This window comes from Panthera pardus, unplaced genomic scaffold, assembly GCF_024362965.1.
Source record: "Panthera pardus isolate Hobbes unplaced genomic scaffold, ASM2436296v1 HiC_scaffold_8, whole genome shotgun sequence".
Taxonomy (NCBI): Eukaryota; Metazoa; Chordata; class Mammalia; order Carnivora; family Felidae; genus Panthera; species Panthera pardus.
The window spans coordinates 144,769,391-144,786,472 of NW_026527013.1; the positions used below are offsets into that span (position 1 = coordinate 144,769,391).

Below are 17,082 nucleotides of genomic sequence, written 5' to 3' on the forward strand. Positions count from 1 at the left end.
ACACGCAGCTACCCCTGGAGTGACGACTGGGGGCAAGTAGCCCCCACTAGTGTAGATGAGCATGGATCCTTGTGGCAATCTGGGGCCCCACCTCTGGGGGCCTCTTCCTTCTTCTTCTTCTTCATATATATATATGTTTATTTATTTTGAGAAGTGGGAGGGGCAGAGAGAGAGGGAGAGAGAATCCCAAACAGGCTCTGTGCTGTTGGCCTGGAGCCCAATGCCGGGCTCCATCTCACGAACCATGAGATGCTGACCTGAGCAGAAGTCCAGAGTTGGATGCTTAACCGATTGAGCCACCCAGGCGCCCTTGGGGGGCATCTCCTAAAAGGGATGTCAGTAGGGCCAGCTTCCTCCTGTGGGCAAAGGAATTCATACTTCCTCCTGTGAGCCCCACTTCCTCCAAAAAGATGTCAGTAGAAGACTGCAAAGTAGGTTGCAAGGACTCAGGATCAGGTGGAAAGGATCTGTGGAGGAAAGGCGGTGATACCCACAGTACTGACTCTGGAGTACTGACCAGATTTGTTCACGTGATGGGGACACAAGCATTTTGCCCAGAGCCAGATTCCAGGGGAAGGGAACTAATTATGGATCTGATCATGTTCCAGGTACTTTATACGTGAATGATTATAAGAATAGTTGACTCCTATTGAAAGCTTGCCGGGCTCTTTTCCAAGCACTTTACATGCATTCATGCACTGAATCTCATCACAGATCTGTGAGGCACAGAAAGGTTTCATAGTTCACCCAAGGCCACACAGCAAGCGGTAGTGCTGGGATACTGTCAGGGGATCTGGCTACAGAGTGGGCTCTTGGCCGCTGCGTTTGACAGTCTCTTGGTTAATTCAGAAGGATCAGAGGAGCTGGCTATTTGAAGAAATAATAAGCTCAGCAAAGCAAAATGACTTGCGCACAACCTCCTAGGTAGTAAGCGACAGACCCCCCCGCCCTGGGCCCAAGGTCTTCCCGACGACTACCAAGTCCAGACTCTCCAGTCTCAGCTCTGACTTTGGATTTTTCCTCCCATCCAGGTTTCCCGCGCTGTGTTCCCTCTGTACCCCTTCGTGGTTGCTTACCTCACTCACTCTTGCCATTACTGCTTCCCTCAGCAGTGATAGAGCTATTTTTTGACCTTTATCAACAAGAGCATTTAAAAGAGTAAAATGTATCAGTGTTGTCTAAGGATCTTTTCTAAAGTAAAGGAAAATGTCGACAGCTTTCTTTTCATCTCCGTGGACGTTCCCTCCATTCCTTCTTTCTTTAGTGGGAATACTTATAATAAAATACTTATAAAAGGATGCGGAATGGGATGTAGGGGGAGTTGACTGTGGGCTTTAAAAGCTCAGAAACATTACCTTTCTACCCCTGGCCATGGAGGCTGACAGACTCTGTAACCACGAGAGGGCACTGTGAGCTCACTTTTTGTGAATGCTTCCGAGGGTGGCAGACCAAGTTCCAGGACCCGGACACTCCCACAACCAAGAAATCCTGCAGTATTTTTATAGGAGCACCAGCTCTCATGACTGAGTCATAGTGGTCGCTTTTCTACCAAAGCCCCCTGAACTACATCCCTGGAAGAAATGCCTCAGGGTCCAAAAGGAGCTTGGTTTGGGGGACCCCCTGTGATCTGGCTGCTGCCCTGAGAACAGAAGTCTCCAGGCATTCAGTGCTGCTGCAGCAAGCAGTTTCCTCCCTCACGGGTTCCATTGGGTCCCTTACCATCTCAGCTCAGTCGTCCATCTTCCTAGGTTGGGAGGCCTGCCTCTTTCGGTCCCGGCTTCTTTGAAGCAGTCTGGCCACTGACCCAACCCTTCCCTCTGCCTGCTGGAATTTCATTTTTGTTTTTTTTAACCTACAAAATGGAAAAGATACAGAAAAGCACAAAGAACAACCTAATCAACACCCATATTCCCACTACTCAGAAGATATAATTGGAAAAGTCAAATCGTTCTACAGGTCTTGTTGATTAAAACAGCTGTCTTGGGACCTGACTCCTACCGGATACCCCATCACTTCCTGTTCTTGGGAGCCAACCTATCTTATTTTATTTTATTTTATTTTATTTTATTAAAATGTTTATTCATTTTGATGGGGGCACAGGGGCAGAGAGAGAGGAGAGAGGAGAGAGAGAGAATATCCCCAGCAGGTTCCATGCTGTCAGCACAAGAGAGCCCCATGCGGGGCTGGATCTCACAAATTGTGAGATCATGACCTGAGCCGAAATCAAGAGTTGGGCACTTAACCGACCGAACCACTCAGGTGTGGTTTATTTAACCAATTTATTTTAGATGCTTCTTATGTTACTTCCATATGTCTGAACAACATGATAATACTATCACTCTCTTTTTTTTAATGTTTATTTTTGAGAGAAAGAGAGAGACTGCACGGGGGAGGGGCGGAGAGAGGGAGAGAGAGGATGCGAAGTGGGCCCCTTGCTGACAACAAAGAACCGATATGGGTCTCGAACTCACAAACCTATGGGTCTTGAACTCACAAACCGTGAGATCATGACTTGAGCTGAAGTCAGTCGCTTAACCCACTGAGCCACCCAGACGCCTCAGTAATACCATCTCTTGAATGTTCATTTGAGGTGTTACCATTTGACTTTTCAACATAGAGGATCAGGATTTAGCTGTCTTTCAATCTTTGCCTATAGGCAGGGGGGAAAAAAGTAGAAAGGGAGGAGGTAATAGTCACAGTTTTGAAAGCTGGAAAGCAAAGGATGATGGGTAACTTAGCAGATTTGAAAAAGCAAAGTCTTAGGCAGCAGTAGGGAAAGCTTCTAGTGCAGCACCCCCAGAAGGCTCTGCATTGGAGGCAGTAAGTAGGTACTTCAGAAAGTAGAAATGAAAGCAGGAGGGTGGGTCCCTGGTCCCCTCCCGAACTCTGAATAGTCAGATGACTGCCTTTCTCCAACACTGGCTGATTGTTCAGTTCATTCTCTGGGGAAGGCAAACAGAGGGTCTGTGGTATTCAATGGAATTGTCTTCTAGCTTCTCACACTCATTTTAAGAAGTTCAGTATCTTCCTGACTCTTGAGCTTTTGTAAAATTGTTATTCTTCGACCCACTCCAGACATTTGAAGGGTTGTCTCTTTGTCCCCGGAATTTTGAAATTTTACAATGATGTATATTTACGTGAGTCTATTTTCACCTATCGGGCTGTGTACCTAATGACCCCTTTCATTGTGGAAATTCTTATGTTTTGGTTTTGGGAAATTTAAAAAATTATTTCATTGAATCACATTCCCCACCCGTCACCCCCAAACATACCATTGTCTTTGTTGCCTCTTTTTGGCGCTCATATTATTCAGATGTTGGACTTCTCCAACTGGCCCTGGAAATGATTTTGTTTGTTTGTTTGTTTTTGAGTAAACTCTGCGCTCTCGTGGGACTCAAATTCATGACCCGGAGATCAAGAATCACACGCTTTTCAGACTGAGCCAGCCAGGTGCCCCTTCTTCCCCTCCTCCTCCTCCTCCTCCTTCTTCTTCTTTTTAATTTAAAGAAAAAACTTATTGAAGATTGGAAAAACAATTCCTAAAAGACCAACTTTTCCAGAAAACTGTAGCTACACAATGCATTCCATCTGTCATGTTAAAACATGCATTAGACAGACACAAATTTAAAAACCATAAAACAAGACGCCATTCTTCAACAATCTGAGCAGAGAGAAAATGCATCTTTCCTATTTTTAATTTCTTTCTCTTTTTATTTCCTGAGTTTTTAAAAATTTCTGCTACGTGCTTTCATTTTAAAAGTCTTATGTTTGCTTTCCGAATGTTCACTTCTTAAAATAGCATGTTCTTTCACAAATACAATATCTGAAGTCTCTGAGGATATTAATGATTTTTTTTTTTTTTTTTGGTCTTGATTTCTCCTTGATGCATTGCTTCTGTTTCCTCTTTGTTATTTATTTTTTCTCCTTGCTTATGTTGGTTTCTGTCTTTTGCATCAAAGGTTTTCTTCATGTATCTGATGACTGTCTGTCTGCTCAAACTTAAGAGTGTGATACTAAATGTTTTTCTAGAAACTCTGTGAACATGGGTATGGTCTTCACCAAGGGGGATCTGGCCGGCCTATTTCCTCCAGAGAATTCTCAATGTTAGTATCTTCCAGTTTTCTCTCTTGGGTTTGTCAGATACCTCAGAAGTTCTTCCAATTTCCCCCCATGGAACATACATTCCTGCTTGCCAAGGTCTGGCAGCTGAATGAGCCAAGTAGGGAAGAACTGAAATCTAAATATTTCATAAACTGCTGGCTGTAGCCTCTCCAGTCATGAGGGATAGACAATAGCTCAGTTGGCGGTGAGGGGCCTGCAGCACTTGCTTGTAGTTGGGATGAGTTTGCCCCTGAATCACAAACCTTTCCTGAATGGATTAATAGGAAAGCCAGTAAAGGTGAAACTTAAGTGGGAAATGGAGTATAAAGGCCACCTGATCGGGGCGCCTGGGTGGCGCAGTCGGTTGAGCGTCCGACTTCAGCTCAGGTCACGATCTTGCGGTCCATGAGTTCGAGCCCCGCGTTGGGCTCTGGGCTGATGGCTCAGAGCCTGGAGCCTGCTTCCGATTCTGTGTCTCGTTCTCTCTCTGCCCCTCCCCCCTTCATGCTCTGTCTCTCTCTGTCTCAAAAATAAATAAACGTCAAAAAAAAATTAAAAAAATAAATAAATAAAGGCCACCTGATATCTGTAGATAGCATGCAGCTTGCAAACGGAAGAATACATAGATGGAGCATTTAGACGAAGCTTTTCTTTAATGTTTATTTAGTTATTCAGAGAGAGAGAGCAGGTGAGGGGCAGAGAGAGAGAGAGAGAGGAAGAGAGAGAATCCTAAGCAGGCTCCGTTCCATTAGCACAGAGCCCATTGTGGGGGTCGATCCCACGAACCATGAGATCATGGCCTGAGCCGAAATCAAAAGTCAGATGTTTAACCAACTGAGCCATCCATGTGCCCCTGGGTGAAGTTTTAATAAGACCCTAACCCAGAGGAAGGAGATTGGTATATAGAAACACAAGGCCCCCCATATCCAGTAAGAAGTCGTGGACTATATGTACTCAGTGACTGCCCAATTCCATACTTCTTACTGGACAGGTAATCTCACAATATAAAGAACTTTGACTTCTGGTCCTGAATCTGCTGTTAAATCTGAAGTGACTCTTGAGTGAATCCTTTTTTTTTTTTTTTAAGTTTATTGATTTATTTTGAGACAGAGAGAGAGTAGGGGAGGGGTAGTGAGAGAGAGAGAGAGAGGGAGAGAATCCCAAGCAGCCTCCGCAATGTCAGCACAGAGCTGGACGCAGGGCTTGAACTCACGAACCAGGAGATCATGACCTGAGCCAAAGTTGGATGCTCAATTGACTGAGCCACCCAGTCGCCCCTCTGAGTAAATCATTTTAACTTCAACTATTAATCTCATTATTTTTTGCAATGTGAGGATTAGAAGAACCTCCCAATTGTATGTAGTTCTCTGGGTTTGCTATCTTCATCGCTGAGTGAAAGAAGCAAGACTCATGGCCACTATTTGTAAGAAGGAGAATATATACATAAATACATAGAATATTTCCAGAAGGATGCAGATGAAACTTAAGTGGTTGCATCCAGAGAGAGGAACTGAGCATGACTTTCTTTTCAGTAAATACTCTTGTATCTTTTGAACTTGGAAAAAAAAATAATTTCATAAACTTGTGCATAATCATCCTGTCTCCAGGATGGCATTTCCCTCTTCTACGGTGCCTGGTGTCCCTCAGTAACAAAGATGGGAGAAGCAGCAAGTGCAGAGGATGGAGTGGAGAATGGTTGAGGAATGTGCCCTGATGTTTGGCTCTAACAGGTGGATGGTGCCTGGATAAATAAAGGACGAATATCACTTTCTTTCCAGTGCTCCGACTCCTTAAGTTTTGTAACCACATCTCACTGAAGAATTAATTCCTCCCTTCAGTAATCAATTCTAGTGGCAGTCCAGGTAGGCAGCTGCTCTCCATGCACTCCGACACATGCCAGGTGGCTGTACCACAGGTCCCTTGTGTATTAGGGGGAAGAATGAAATCAGTTATAGAGCTGTTAATCTCTGCTCCGACAGCTGGGGGATGAAGCTCTAGGCTGGTTCTTTAGAACAGGAAGGAAATTCTGAAAGCCACAGTGTGAAGAGAAACCTTAAGAAGCCCTTGGGTCTGGTGGACTTGTGGGCTTTGTAGAAATAGCAATCCTCAGATGCCTTCCAACACACAGTGTTAGGCATAAATGTGAAGACCAGGATACAAAAGACTCCACTCGGGGTAGAACAACTCCACAAATGAACAGATTTCCCAAGAGAGCAGTAGCACAGGGAAGTAGGGGGTCAAGGCTGATGATTTCTACCTCTTTGCCAGGGAAAATGTAGTTACTCTATAGATGTCCAGAGGTATTCTGGGATTATCAGGGCTATGGCTTGCTCTCTGAACAACCATAAAACTAAAAGATCCCCTTTGCCTCAGTTTCTCTGAGAATAGAGAAGAAACAACCTAACCCATAATCTGTCACTCAATTGCATTTGAATGTATTTTTTCCTAATATTATTTACATAGTAAAATCTTATGGAATGTGGAATTCTGTCTCCTGCATATTGTTTTAGCACATTATTTTATCATAAGCATTTATTTCATATATATTTTATATATTCCATAATCTTATGGAATGTGAAATTCTGTCTCCACATTACTTTAGCATGTTATTTTATCATAAGCATTTATTTCACTTCATCATTAAAAAAAGTTCTTTGCAAACTTGATTTTATTTTTATTTATTTATTTTAAAACATTTCTTTAATGTTTACTATTTATTTTTGAGAGAGGTAGAGAGACAGAGTGCAAGCAGGAGAGGGGCAGAGAGAGAGAAGAAGACACAGAGTCGGAAGCAGGCTCCAGGCTCTGAACTGTCAGCACAGAGCCCAATGTGGGGCTGGAATCCATGAAACGTGAGATCATGACCTGAGCCGAAGTAGAACGCTTAACCCACTGAGCCACCCAGGCACCCTGCAAACTTGATTTTATTTTTTTATTTCTTTTTTTTTTTTAATTTTTTAACGTGTATTTATTATTGAGAGACAGAGAGACACAGAGCATGAGCAGCGGAGGGGTAGAGAGAAGGGGAGACACAGAATCCGAAGCAGGCTCCAGGCTCTGAGCTGCCAGCACAGAGCCCGATGTGGGGCTTGAACCCACAAACTGTGAGATCATGACCTAGGCGAAGTAGGTTGCCTAACCAACTGAGCCACCCAGGCGCCCCGCAAACTTCATTTTACAGGCTGTAACCATTCCCCTATCGCTGGACATTAAAGCAGTTTCAGTATCTTTTTGTCACTAAAAGTGAAACCAGTATACGTCTTTGTAGTTACACCTTTTAACATAAAAGTTTGATCTGGCAAACTTACCTTGGCATCAATAAACAATTTAAACCCCGGAAAAAAACCCATAAAAGCACAAAGAAAGTTAAAAAAAAATCATCTCAACTGATCAGCCCATCAGTTAAGGAAGTCACTGCTCACATTTATTTAATATTCCTCTCCGCTTATGTATTTATTCGAATTTCATATTATTTCTCTAGTAGAATCAATAGGTCAGAAGATTTGGCCTCGCTTAAAGCGACCTGTTATTCCTTAGTTTGGAAATTTCTTTTTTTTCTTTTCTTAGTTTTTAAATTTCGGCCTAGTGATACCTAACTACTTTTTTAGACTGATTTTAAACTTCCAAACTCAAAATGTGCCAGAAATTGCCACATCAGGTAAGGTCCTATTTTTATTACTTCTATAAACATTCCCGTTTAAGTCCAGAAAGGTTTCAGGGTCCAGATTTCACAGAAATATAAAAACCAAGCTACTTTAAGCTGGAGGCCAGCGCTCTCTTGACGTGACGCCGCCGCTTTTCCTTTAAATGCCTGGTCACGTGATCGCAGACGTGTACAGACGGAGGAAATTTACGCTGTCAGGGTAGGGAGTCATTCCTCCCCCACCTTCCCAACCCTAGGGTTCTTGGCTTTCCCTTCCCGGAAGCCGCGACTCCTCAGGAGACTTTCTTCGCCATCCCCTTAGTCGTGTCACACCTACTCTCGGTCCTTTCCTTCCAGTTAGTCCCCGGTGCTAGAGCTCTATCTTTCTCGCAGTATCCCACTAGCCAGAGGCAGGGCGACGGGAACTACGACTCCCAGGAGGCATTGCGGACCCCGCCCCTGGGGGCGCGCAGTGTAGGTTGGGGGCTGAGGTCCCACGGTCGTCTCGCCGCGTGCTGCCTGGAGCAAGCGCACTACAGGTTCCGTGGCGCCTCGCGCGCGAGGCGTGCAGGGCCAGGCCGGGGCGGGGCGGGGCCGGGCGGGGTGGGGCGGGACAGGCTGGGGCTGGCTGGCCGGCGGGCGGGCGGGCAGGCGGGCGGAGGAAGGGGGTGGGAGCGGAGGCGATGGAGGGGAGGAGTGGGGGAATGGGGGAGGGAAGGGGAAGGGAGGCGGGAGGCGGGGCCGAGCTGGAGCCGGAGCTGGAGTCAGAGCCGGCGGTTGCAGTGGAGGCGGTGATGTCGGTGCAGGTCGTGTCAGCAGCGGCTACCGCGAAGGTGCCTGAGGTGGAGCTGAAAGACCTGAGCCCCTCCGAGGCGGAGCCGCAACTGGGACGGAGCACGTCGGCTGTGAGCGCCATGGCCCCCCCGGCAGGCGGCGGGGACCCCGAGGCTCCAGCCCCCGCCGCGGAGCGGCCCCCGGCCCCCGGCCCGGGCTCGGGGCCCGCCGCCGCTCTCAGCCCAGCCGCCGGGAAAGTGCCTCAGGCGTCGGCCATGAAGCGGAGCGACCCTCATCACCAGCACCAGCGGCACCGAGACGGCGGCGAGGCCCTGGTCAGCCCCGACGGCACCGTCACCGAGGCGCCGCGCACAGTCAAGAAGGTACTGGGGCCGGGCTGCCTCTCGCGGAGAGAGGGAGGGAGGGGGAACCGCAGATGGTCGCGGCATGGCAGCACCACCCTCCACGCCCTCTCTTCCGATCATACAAGCCCGGAGAGCCCTTTTCCCCTGAAACCCACTCGCTGAGAGATGCCCCCACCTGCCCCCAGTTATGGGGAGCGAAGACTCCAGGTGGCACGGGAGTACTTCGCTATGAATAACATGGAGGTAGCGCTCTCCGCTACTACTTAGAATAGGCAGGGGAGGAGAGGCACCTAATACTATCCTTCGCCTGAGCACCCAGCGTGCTCCCATGTGTTATTTTCCAGACTATTCAGGGAAAAGAACCCCGATGGTGTAGAAAAATCTTACCGCTTGTGAGAGTTCAGCCAGCAGTAGGGTGGAAACATCTTTTCTGTTTGGAGGACGAGTAAGTAGTAGTTAACCTGCCCTGAAATCCTCAGTTGTCTGGTTTCTGCACAGATGATGACTTTCTGCCTTTCTGTGGCCAACCGCTTCTTTAGAGCAGTACTGATGCTGTGCCCTTCATTCCAGATACTGCAGTATCCTTGCATCTTCTCTGAATGTAGAAGGGTAATGGAGAGAGTCTCTTCACTCTTTTCTCTTCAGAGGTTCCTCCCCTCTGCTTAGTAGTTGGCCACCAGAATTATTAGCCTGTGCACGAAGAGAATGATTGTTTTGTTGGTTCCTTACGATCTGGAAGTGTTAGGAAGAGATGCTTCTACTTTGGGGAAAGGCGATCATGGTGAGGCTGGCTGTCTCAGCTGTCAGCTTCTTTCAGACATAGTTCTGAAGGGCCAGGAGTCTCAGAACACCAAGTGAGCTCAGATGTGTGATATTCCAGTATTACCCTTACAATGGCTATCCATGGTGTGCCTCACCTCTCATAAAGCTAAATCAGCACAGGAAAACGGGCGAGTGTCGGAAAAGACAGAGATACGGATCACATAAAAAGGGATTTATGGTCTGATTTCCAAGGCATAATATGAACACAGTGATTTATGTTTTTTTTTTTTTAAATTGTTGTGAATGATATTTAATTGCTTCATCAGAAGAAGAGCCGTAAAGTGATGTGAAGTCTGCATTGGTATTACTGTGTAAAACTCAGCTGAATTGGAACCCTGGATCCAGCCTAACTTTTGTTGTAATAGTCTCATGATTAAGGTATGAAGCAGATAACCCTTTCATTCTAATTCCCTAGATATAGATGATAGATGATGTCAGATGTAAGACTGAAGGAATTTGTTTAATTATGCTTTAGGACAGTGTCCGGGCCATTTGCAGTGTGAAACTCCTCTGGGAGGAGTTGTAGGAGGCAGCACAGGTCCCAGGGCTGGTAGTACCTAGCGTGAGTCTGGAAATCGGAAATATTTCTGACTGGTTGAGTTGCTTTCTCACTTTGGCCAAATTTTTTTCCTGTGATTAGGGATCTTTTTGTGTAAAATTCTGTAATTTGAATTCTAATAATTTGAATAGATCTCTTGACTGTAAAGATTGTTTAACAAATTACTTTTAGGGCATGGGATTTACAGACAGGCAAACCTGGGTTTCAATACTAGTATCCTCACTAACCAGCTTTTGGGTAATTTCTAAATTTTCCGAATCTCTTAGTTTCCTCTGTTATAAAATGTAAATACTAATACGATTGAAGATTAGAAATATTTGTAAAGGGCTTTAGCATAGAACTTGGCACAAGTACCAAGGGCTTAAGAGATGATGGCTATTATTATTAAGGACGATTTTATTTTATTCCTCCTCCAACTGTGGATTAAGTGCATGCCACCATGACCTCGTCTGAAAGGTACACTCAGTTCAATAGACTTTATATAAAGAAGTTAAAAAATCACAGGTCAGCATGTCAGTCTATTTTTCTTCAATCTAGATGTGCTTCTTGACCATTTTCCTTGTTGTTGAACCACCTTCTTCCTGTTTTTTTCTAGCATCAAAATGTAGGTTCCATGATTCTAGATTTACTCAGCAGCCTCAAGGCTATGGAAGACAGGGCTGAGCTTGCCTTACAACGTTAATTGCAAACAAAAAACAACTTTTGCTGGAAGTTGAGCAAATGAAACTCTGGGCAAGGATACAGCTGTATGACACAACCAAAGGCATTGCTGAGCTCCTTTTGGGGGACAGAATTTTCAACTTTCTTGATATTGAATTGGCTAAATTAAGTGCACGAGACTGCCCGTTTTTCCCCACATTGAAAGTCACCTCGTTAAGAGACTGCAGTGTGACATTTTGATTTGTTGCCTCTTTCTTGATTCTTAGATTGTTTATTTAATCATTCTTACCTTGACACCTTTCTGCTTTTATTGTAGGGAGCGATTGGGGGTATTAGATCTTGAAATAGCTACTTTTGGCTATGTAATTGGTGACCGTAGCTTTTATTTTGTAACTGTCACATACAAGCTTATTTATCTTAAGTCACATTTTAGTTGATGGCTTCCCATGTATCTGTCATCAGTTTTCTCTGATCAGTTACTCTGCTCAGCCACACGAGGGAAATAAACTTTTTGTAAGAGCCAGAATTCCCAAGTGCAGTAGTTAATAAGAATGAGCATATGGTATGGAGATTACTTAGTCACATCTTATCTTTGACTCCTACCTTCATCATGTAACTTGCGGTGCTGTGGGGACCAGAGCTTGTTATTGTGGCTATTGTATATTTGTATTAACGTCTTTCTTCATAAGTTCACATTCGGTGAACCCGACAAACCAGAAATCTCTGTAAGAAGTGATTTGTGGAATCGGAAGATAAATTTCAAGTGAATGCAGTAGTAGTAGTTGAGAGGGTTTCTTCCCTGTGTTCTTGAAAATGGGGTAATAAGAATGTCATAGCACATTTCTCACAGCAGGGGAAACAAGGCAGGAGAGGGTTTATTTCAGGAAAGTTAAAACTTTCTGACAGTAAGGCTGCAAGCCTCAGAACTGTAACTCGTTTGTGCTTACATCAGTATTGGTAATGACCATGTTCGAGCAGTCTTTTTTTTTTTTTTCCTTTTTGGCAAACGTATCCACTTTGCACTGGATTTGTTGCTGTCAGCAGAGAGTGAGTTGAGCCATGTTAGTTCTTTCTTGCCCTGAATTCTTTAAGCTCTTGATTTGGTTAATTATAGATCACTAAAACGGAACCTTTTGGATGCAGGCACGGTATTGTGGGAGCAGTATGACTCTTTTTGCCAGTTAGGAAAGTACAGGCTTGCAAAATGTTCATTAAAACAATTGGCAGAATGATCCTAATATGGTTTACCATCAATTGACCTTTTATATTCCAGGAAATGTTAGAATCATTTTTCTTTTTTTCTTTATTTTAGAGAAAGAGCTTGTGAGTGCAAGCAGGGGAAAGGGACAGAGGGAGAGAGAGAGAGAGAAGTATCCTAAGCAGTGCAGAGCCCAACATGGGGCTTGATCGCTGGGATCGAGACCTGAGCTGAAATCAAGAGTCTGTCGCTTAGGGGTGCCTGGGTGGCTCAGTTGGTTAAGTGTCCGACCTCGACCTCGGCTCAGGTCATGATCTCATGGTGTGTGAGTTCAAGCCCCTCATGGGCTCTGTGCTAACAGCTCAGAGCCTGGAGCCTGGAGCCTGCTCTGGATTCTGTGTTTCTCTCTCTCTCTGCTCCTGCCCTGCTCACACTCTGTCTTTGTCTCTCAAAAAGTGAGTAAACGTTAAAAAAAAAAAAAAAAAAAATGTTCTGTCCCTTAACCGACTGAGCCACCCAGGCACCCTTATAGGCATTTTTCTAATCCTGACAATAGCACATTGAGCTATAGGTGGCATTATCTCCATTTTACAGATAAGGAAATGGGGTTCTGAGAGGTAAAGTGCCTTGCCCAAGATTATACATCCAGCAAGCTGCAGAGCTAGGACTTAAATCTGTTTTAAACCTTTGCTTGTTTCCAAGCCTATGTCCTTTTTATTATACCATACTGATTCTTTCTAAATTCTTAGATGCTGGATTCTGGCCTTCTCCCAGAAGTGTTTCAGAATACTTAGTGACCTCTAAGGTATGCCTGTCTGCCCTAAGGTTTAGGCCATTCAAAACCAAAGTTAAGGAGGGTCTGAGTCAGGGTTCTAGGAATAGGAGAGAAAAATAAATGTACAAATGTAGAACCTCAAAAAATTGTAAAATTATAAGGAAGAAGCGCATCTTACATATATAAAAAGGTGTTTCAAGATCAATGATGCATTTTCACATTAGTAATCTGAGAAATTTATCCTTATTTTTAAAGTTATAGGGGCGCCTGGGTGGCTCAGTCGGTTAAGCGTCTGACTTCGGCTCAGGTCATGATCTCACGGTCCGTGAGTTCGAGCCCCGCGTCGGGCTCTGTGCTGACAGCTCAGAGCCTGGAGCCTGCTTCAGATTCTGTGTCTCCCTCTCTCTCTGACCCTCCCCCGTTCATGCTCTGTTTCTCTCTGTCTCAAAAATAAACATTAAAAAAAAATAATAAAGTTATAAGTAAATCTGGAGTACCTGAAGACTATGCTCTTCCTTTCTGTCCCACTAATAGTTTTCTCCCTGTTCTTTAACTCTCACTTTCTCTGTGAATCAGTCTCTAATTAGGCGTTTTGAAAATTAGAAGGAGAAGCATACTGTTATGTATTCCAGCTGTGTACCAGGTACTGTATCAGAGAGCCTTGCATACATTGTTTTAGTTAATCCTCCTATGAGCTCTCCTTGTTTTATTGAGGAAACAGAGTTGAAGAGATTAAGGAATTTGTCTCAAGGTTCCACATTTAGTAATGTGATGGAGCTAATAGAACTCTACTCTGATGCCAAAGCCCAGACTCTTGCTTTTCAGTTGAAGTTTCATTTCTCTGTTCAAAGCTCAGATTGAATATTTTATTTTATTTTATTTTATTTTATTTTATTTTATTTTATTTTATTTTATTTTATTTTGTTTTGTTTTGTTTTAGAGAGCGCATGAGCAGGGGAGGGGCAGAGAGGGAGAGGGAGAGAGAGAGAATCCCAAGCAGGACTGACAGTGTGGAGCCTGACATGGGACTCGAACTCACAAACTGCGAGATCATGACCTGAGCCGAAACCAAGAGTCAACCACTTAACCACCTGAGCCACCCAGGCGCCCCATCAGATTGAATCTTTTAAATTTTAGTTAATTTGTATATTTTTTTGTGGATGTTTTTGTTATTTCACCAACAGGCAATTTCTTTTTATTTATTGAGGTTGTTTCATGGTGTGTATACCATATATTTATTTGAACACTTATGAGTTTTCTGAGAATGCAGCCCTTATTTTATATTAGTATGATTTATGAATTCTATTCTCCTTACTCCTGGGAAAGACTGAACATTAGGAATCTGGGAGGTTCCTCAGAGCTGAAGTAGCAGTTGTGTATTTGATGTCTTGTCCAGCTAATTGAAGAAATGGATATAGTTCATGAAAAAGAGAGTTTCTTTATTACAGAAAATGTTTCTCTACCCCACAATGAAAGGGGGGAGAAAAGATTTATTGGAAACTTTATTCAGACTCTTTGTTGAGTTGAGTTTATAAAGAATATGCAGTTTCTCTCATGGTACCTTTGTTTAAAAAATGGAGAGATGTACAACTGAGGTGGATGGGAGAACAGTCTTAACAGTTGCCTCGATCCATCACCCTGCTATTGTGTTCAGGTGGTATGTACAATTAGAGGAGCTGAAATTCCATTTACCCACTAAGAGGTTAAGTAAGCTTGATCAGGTTTCTCGGGAATTTGTAGTAGCTTTTTATACTGTGAACGACCTACGGCCTGAGAGTGAGAGAGCAGAGCTGAGGAGAAAGTGGTGGATTGAAATTTTTTTTGGTAACGGTTCTGAGTCTAAAACTATTTTGATTAAACTAAATAATTTAAGACATGATGTGTATGATCTGCAGTCTCCTCTTTTCCAGCTATATTCTGCAACAGTTCAATTAGCCGTTTTCCTTCTTGGACATTGGACACTTGGACGGCGTTAATAGCTAGTGATTTCCTATCCTTTTCTTTAAGGGTCTATCAATAGAAATGTATTGGTTTGGAGCCCAGGGTTTTTTGGGGTTTTTTTTTTTTTTTTTTTTGGCTCAGAACCTATATTTAGGATGGAGACAGAGGTTCTAGAGCTGGTTGAGTTTCTCTGAGTATAAATCAGACTTTTCCTTAAAGCCTTTCTGAATACTGCAGAGCTGTCATTGAGAGTTAAGTAACCTGAGGCTAAAACTGGCTTCATCTTCCCTATAAACTTAATCTCCTGCAGTGCTCCATGTGAACCCTTTTGATCACTCTAACAGAGTTGATGCTGTTGACTACCTTTTTTTAGAAGCTCTTCCCTTGGCTTCAGTTATGACTCTTCACTTGCGGCTACCATTTACTGGATACTTTACTCTCTGCCCGGCAGCTATCTCATCTCATTTAATCCTCATCACAACTTTATCAGATGAATATTATTCTCTTTATTTTACAGATGAGAAAATACAGGCTCAAAGAGAATAATTAACTTGCTCAAGGCTTTGCCAATCTGTGATGCCTTTGGGGTTAGTGAGATGCTCATAGCAACAGTGGGAGGCTTTGCCACACTGCCAGCCCCCTCCTTCTCTGACTGTTCTCCCATGTGAAATCTGCTTAAGTTATTGCTGCTGCTGTTAAGACCACTCTGCAACCTTTGGGATCTCAGAATCTGTTCTCAGAGAGAAGGCCTAAACCATCATGCCTCACATCCCTGTTTACCTCAATCACTGTCTGACATCCAGTTACCCATTATTTTCTAATACTCATTCCCTACCACTCTCTTCATCCTCTCAGCTAATCCAGTTCCCCCAAATCTTTCCACCATATCCTCTACAACTTCCCCCTCCATTGTCAGTAAATCCCCATGTAGTATCAGCCTCTAGCAGCAAGATCAAGCTACAGGGGCAACAATGGGGGCCCTGTTCGTGTGGCACCTGGTATCCAGAACTGTAATGGTATAGCTCAAGCTGCAGCATCTCCTGCTTGACGTTAGCCATCACATCTTTGCCAAGCCCATTCTGTGTGTGATTTGGGGTGCTCTTTTTAGCCGTGTAGTCCCAAAGCAGCTTTTCCGCTCTGAGAGCTGAACCATGGAGCTGAGAGTTGTTAGAGGGAATCAGAAAACCAAGCAGATTGATGTCACTGTGAATTCATAATTGTCAACCTCGTGTGCATAATCAGCATTGCCTAACAATATTACACATTTCTTTAGTAAGTTCACTTTCCTACTCACTGCAGATGACTGTTTCAGGCCATCTCTATATCCCGTCTTTCATGTGTTCTTTTTAAATCAGTGATATGCCTTATATTTTAGTATAAAAACAGAAGGCCCCCACCCCCAAAGGAAATGCCTTCATCTTTATACTTCTCAAATTGACAAACCCACCTGCAATTGGGGCTCATCTTCTTCTCCTTACCTCCTGTTGGATAGAGGAAGCATCCTTCATTCTGCCAGAGACCTGTCTCTTTCAGGTGCTCTTACCACATTCTCCTGTCTTCTTAAAGAACTTTTTCCTTTGATTATTTTCTCTTTCTACTAAAGCCTTTCCTACAGTCTTCCAATTTGTGCTAATCTCTCCCATTTTGAAAACCCTGTCCTCTACCCCCCATATCTCCTTTCTGCTTCTATCCTTTCTATTTCCTTTCACAGCTAAGCTTCTTAAAGGGGTTTTCGTCACATACTATATACAGTTTTTCTTTCCACAGACTCTTTAACCCACTCCTACCTTAATGCTCTGACCAGAATAAGATCTTCTTGCTAAAGTTGCTAATATCCATCAGATTGGGAAACATGGTGGTCTGATTTTTCAGTCCTCATCAAGACCTCTTGGTAGGTCTTACCCAAACTTCTTACCCGAACACTTTCCTCTCTTGGCTTCCACAACACTGCCCTTTACTGTTTTCCTCTCACTTCTCTGGGTGCTCCTTCTCAGTCTCCTTTGTTGGCTTTCTCCTTTATCCTGAGCCCTCTGTTCTTTCCATTGTGTTTTCTTCCTAAATCATCCACATCATTCCTATGCCTTTAAGTATCATCTACATCCCAACAACTCCCCAAATTATTTCTTTAGCCAAGATCCCTCTCCTGAATGCCAATTTTGTGTGTGTCCAAATGCCTACTTGCGGTTGCACTTCAAAAGTAACATGAACAAAGTGGGTATTTTTATCTTGCTGTCTAATTCCCAA

General features: G+C 43.9%; 1 protein-coding gene across 2 annotated transcripts in view; it reads left to right on the plus strand.

Annotated features, from left to right (window-relative positions):
- The first annotated feature begins 8,468 nt into the window (after positions 1 to 8,468).
- The window catches only part of AHCYL2 (adenosylhomocysteinase like 2), a 169,307-nt gene continuing 160,693 nt past the window's right edge, over positions 8,469 to 17,082 (plus strand). Inside the window, exon 1 of one of the 2 annotated variants that reach the window (XM_019452711.2) lies at positions 8,469 to 8,901. In XM_019452711.2, coding sequence (XP_019308256.1) covers positions 8,539 to 8,901 — 363 coding nt within the window. In that variant the 5' untranslated portion in view covers positions 8,469 to 8,538. The remainder of the gene's footprint in view (positions 8,902 to 17,082) is intronic. The other variant, XM_019452712.2, reaches the window with a different exon arrangement.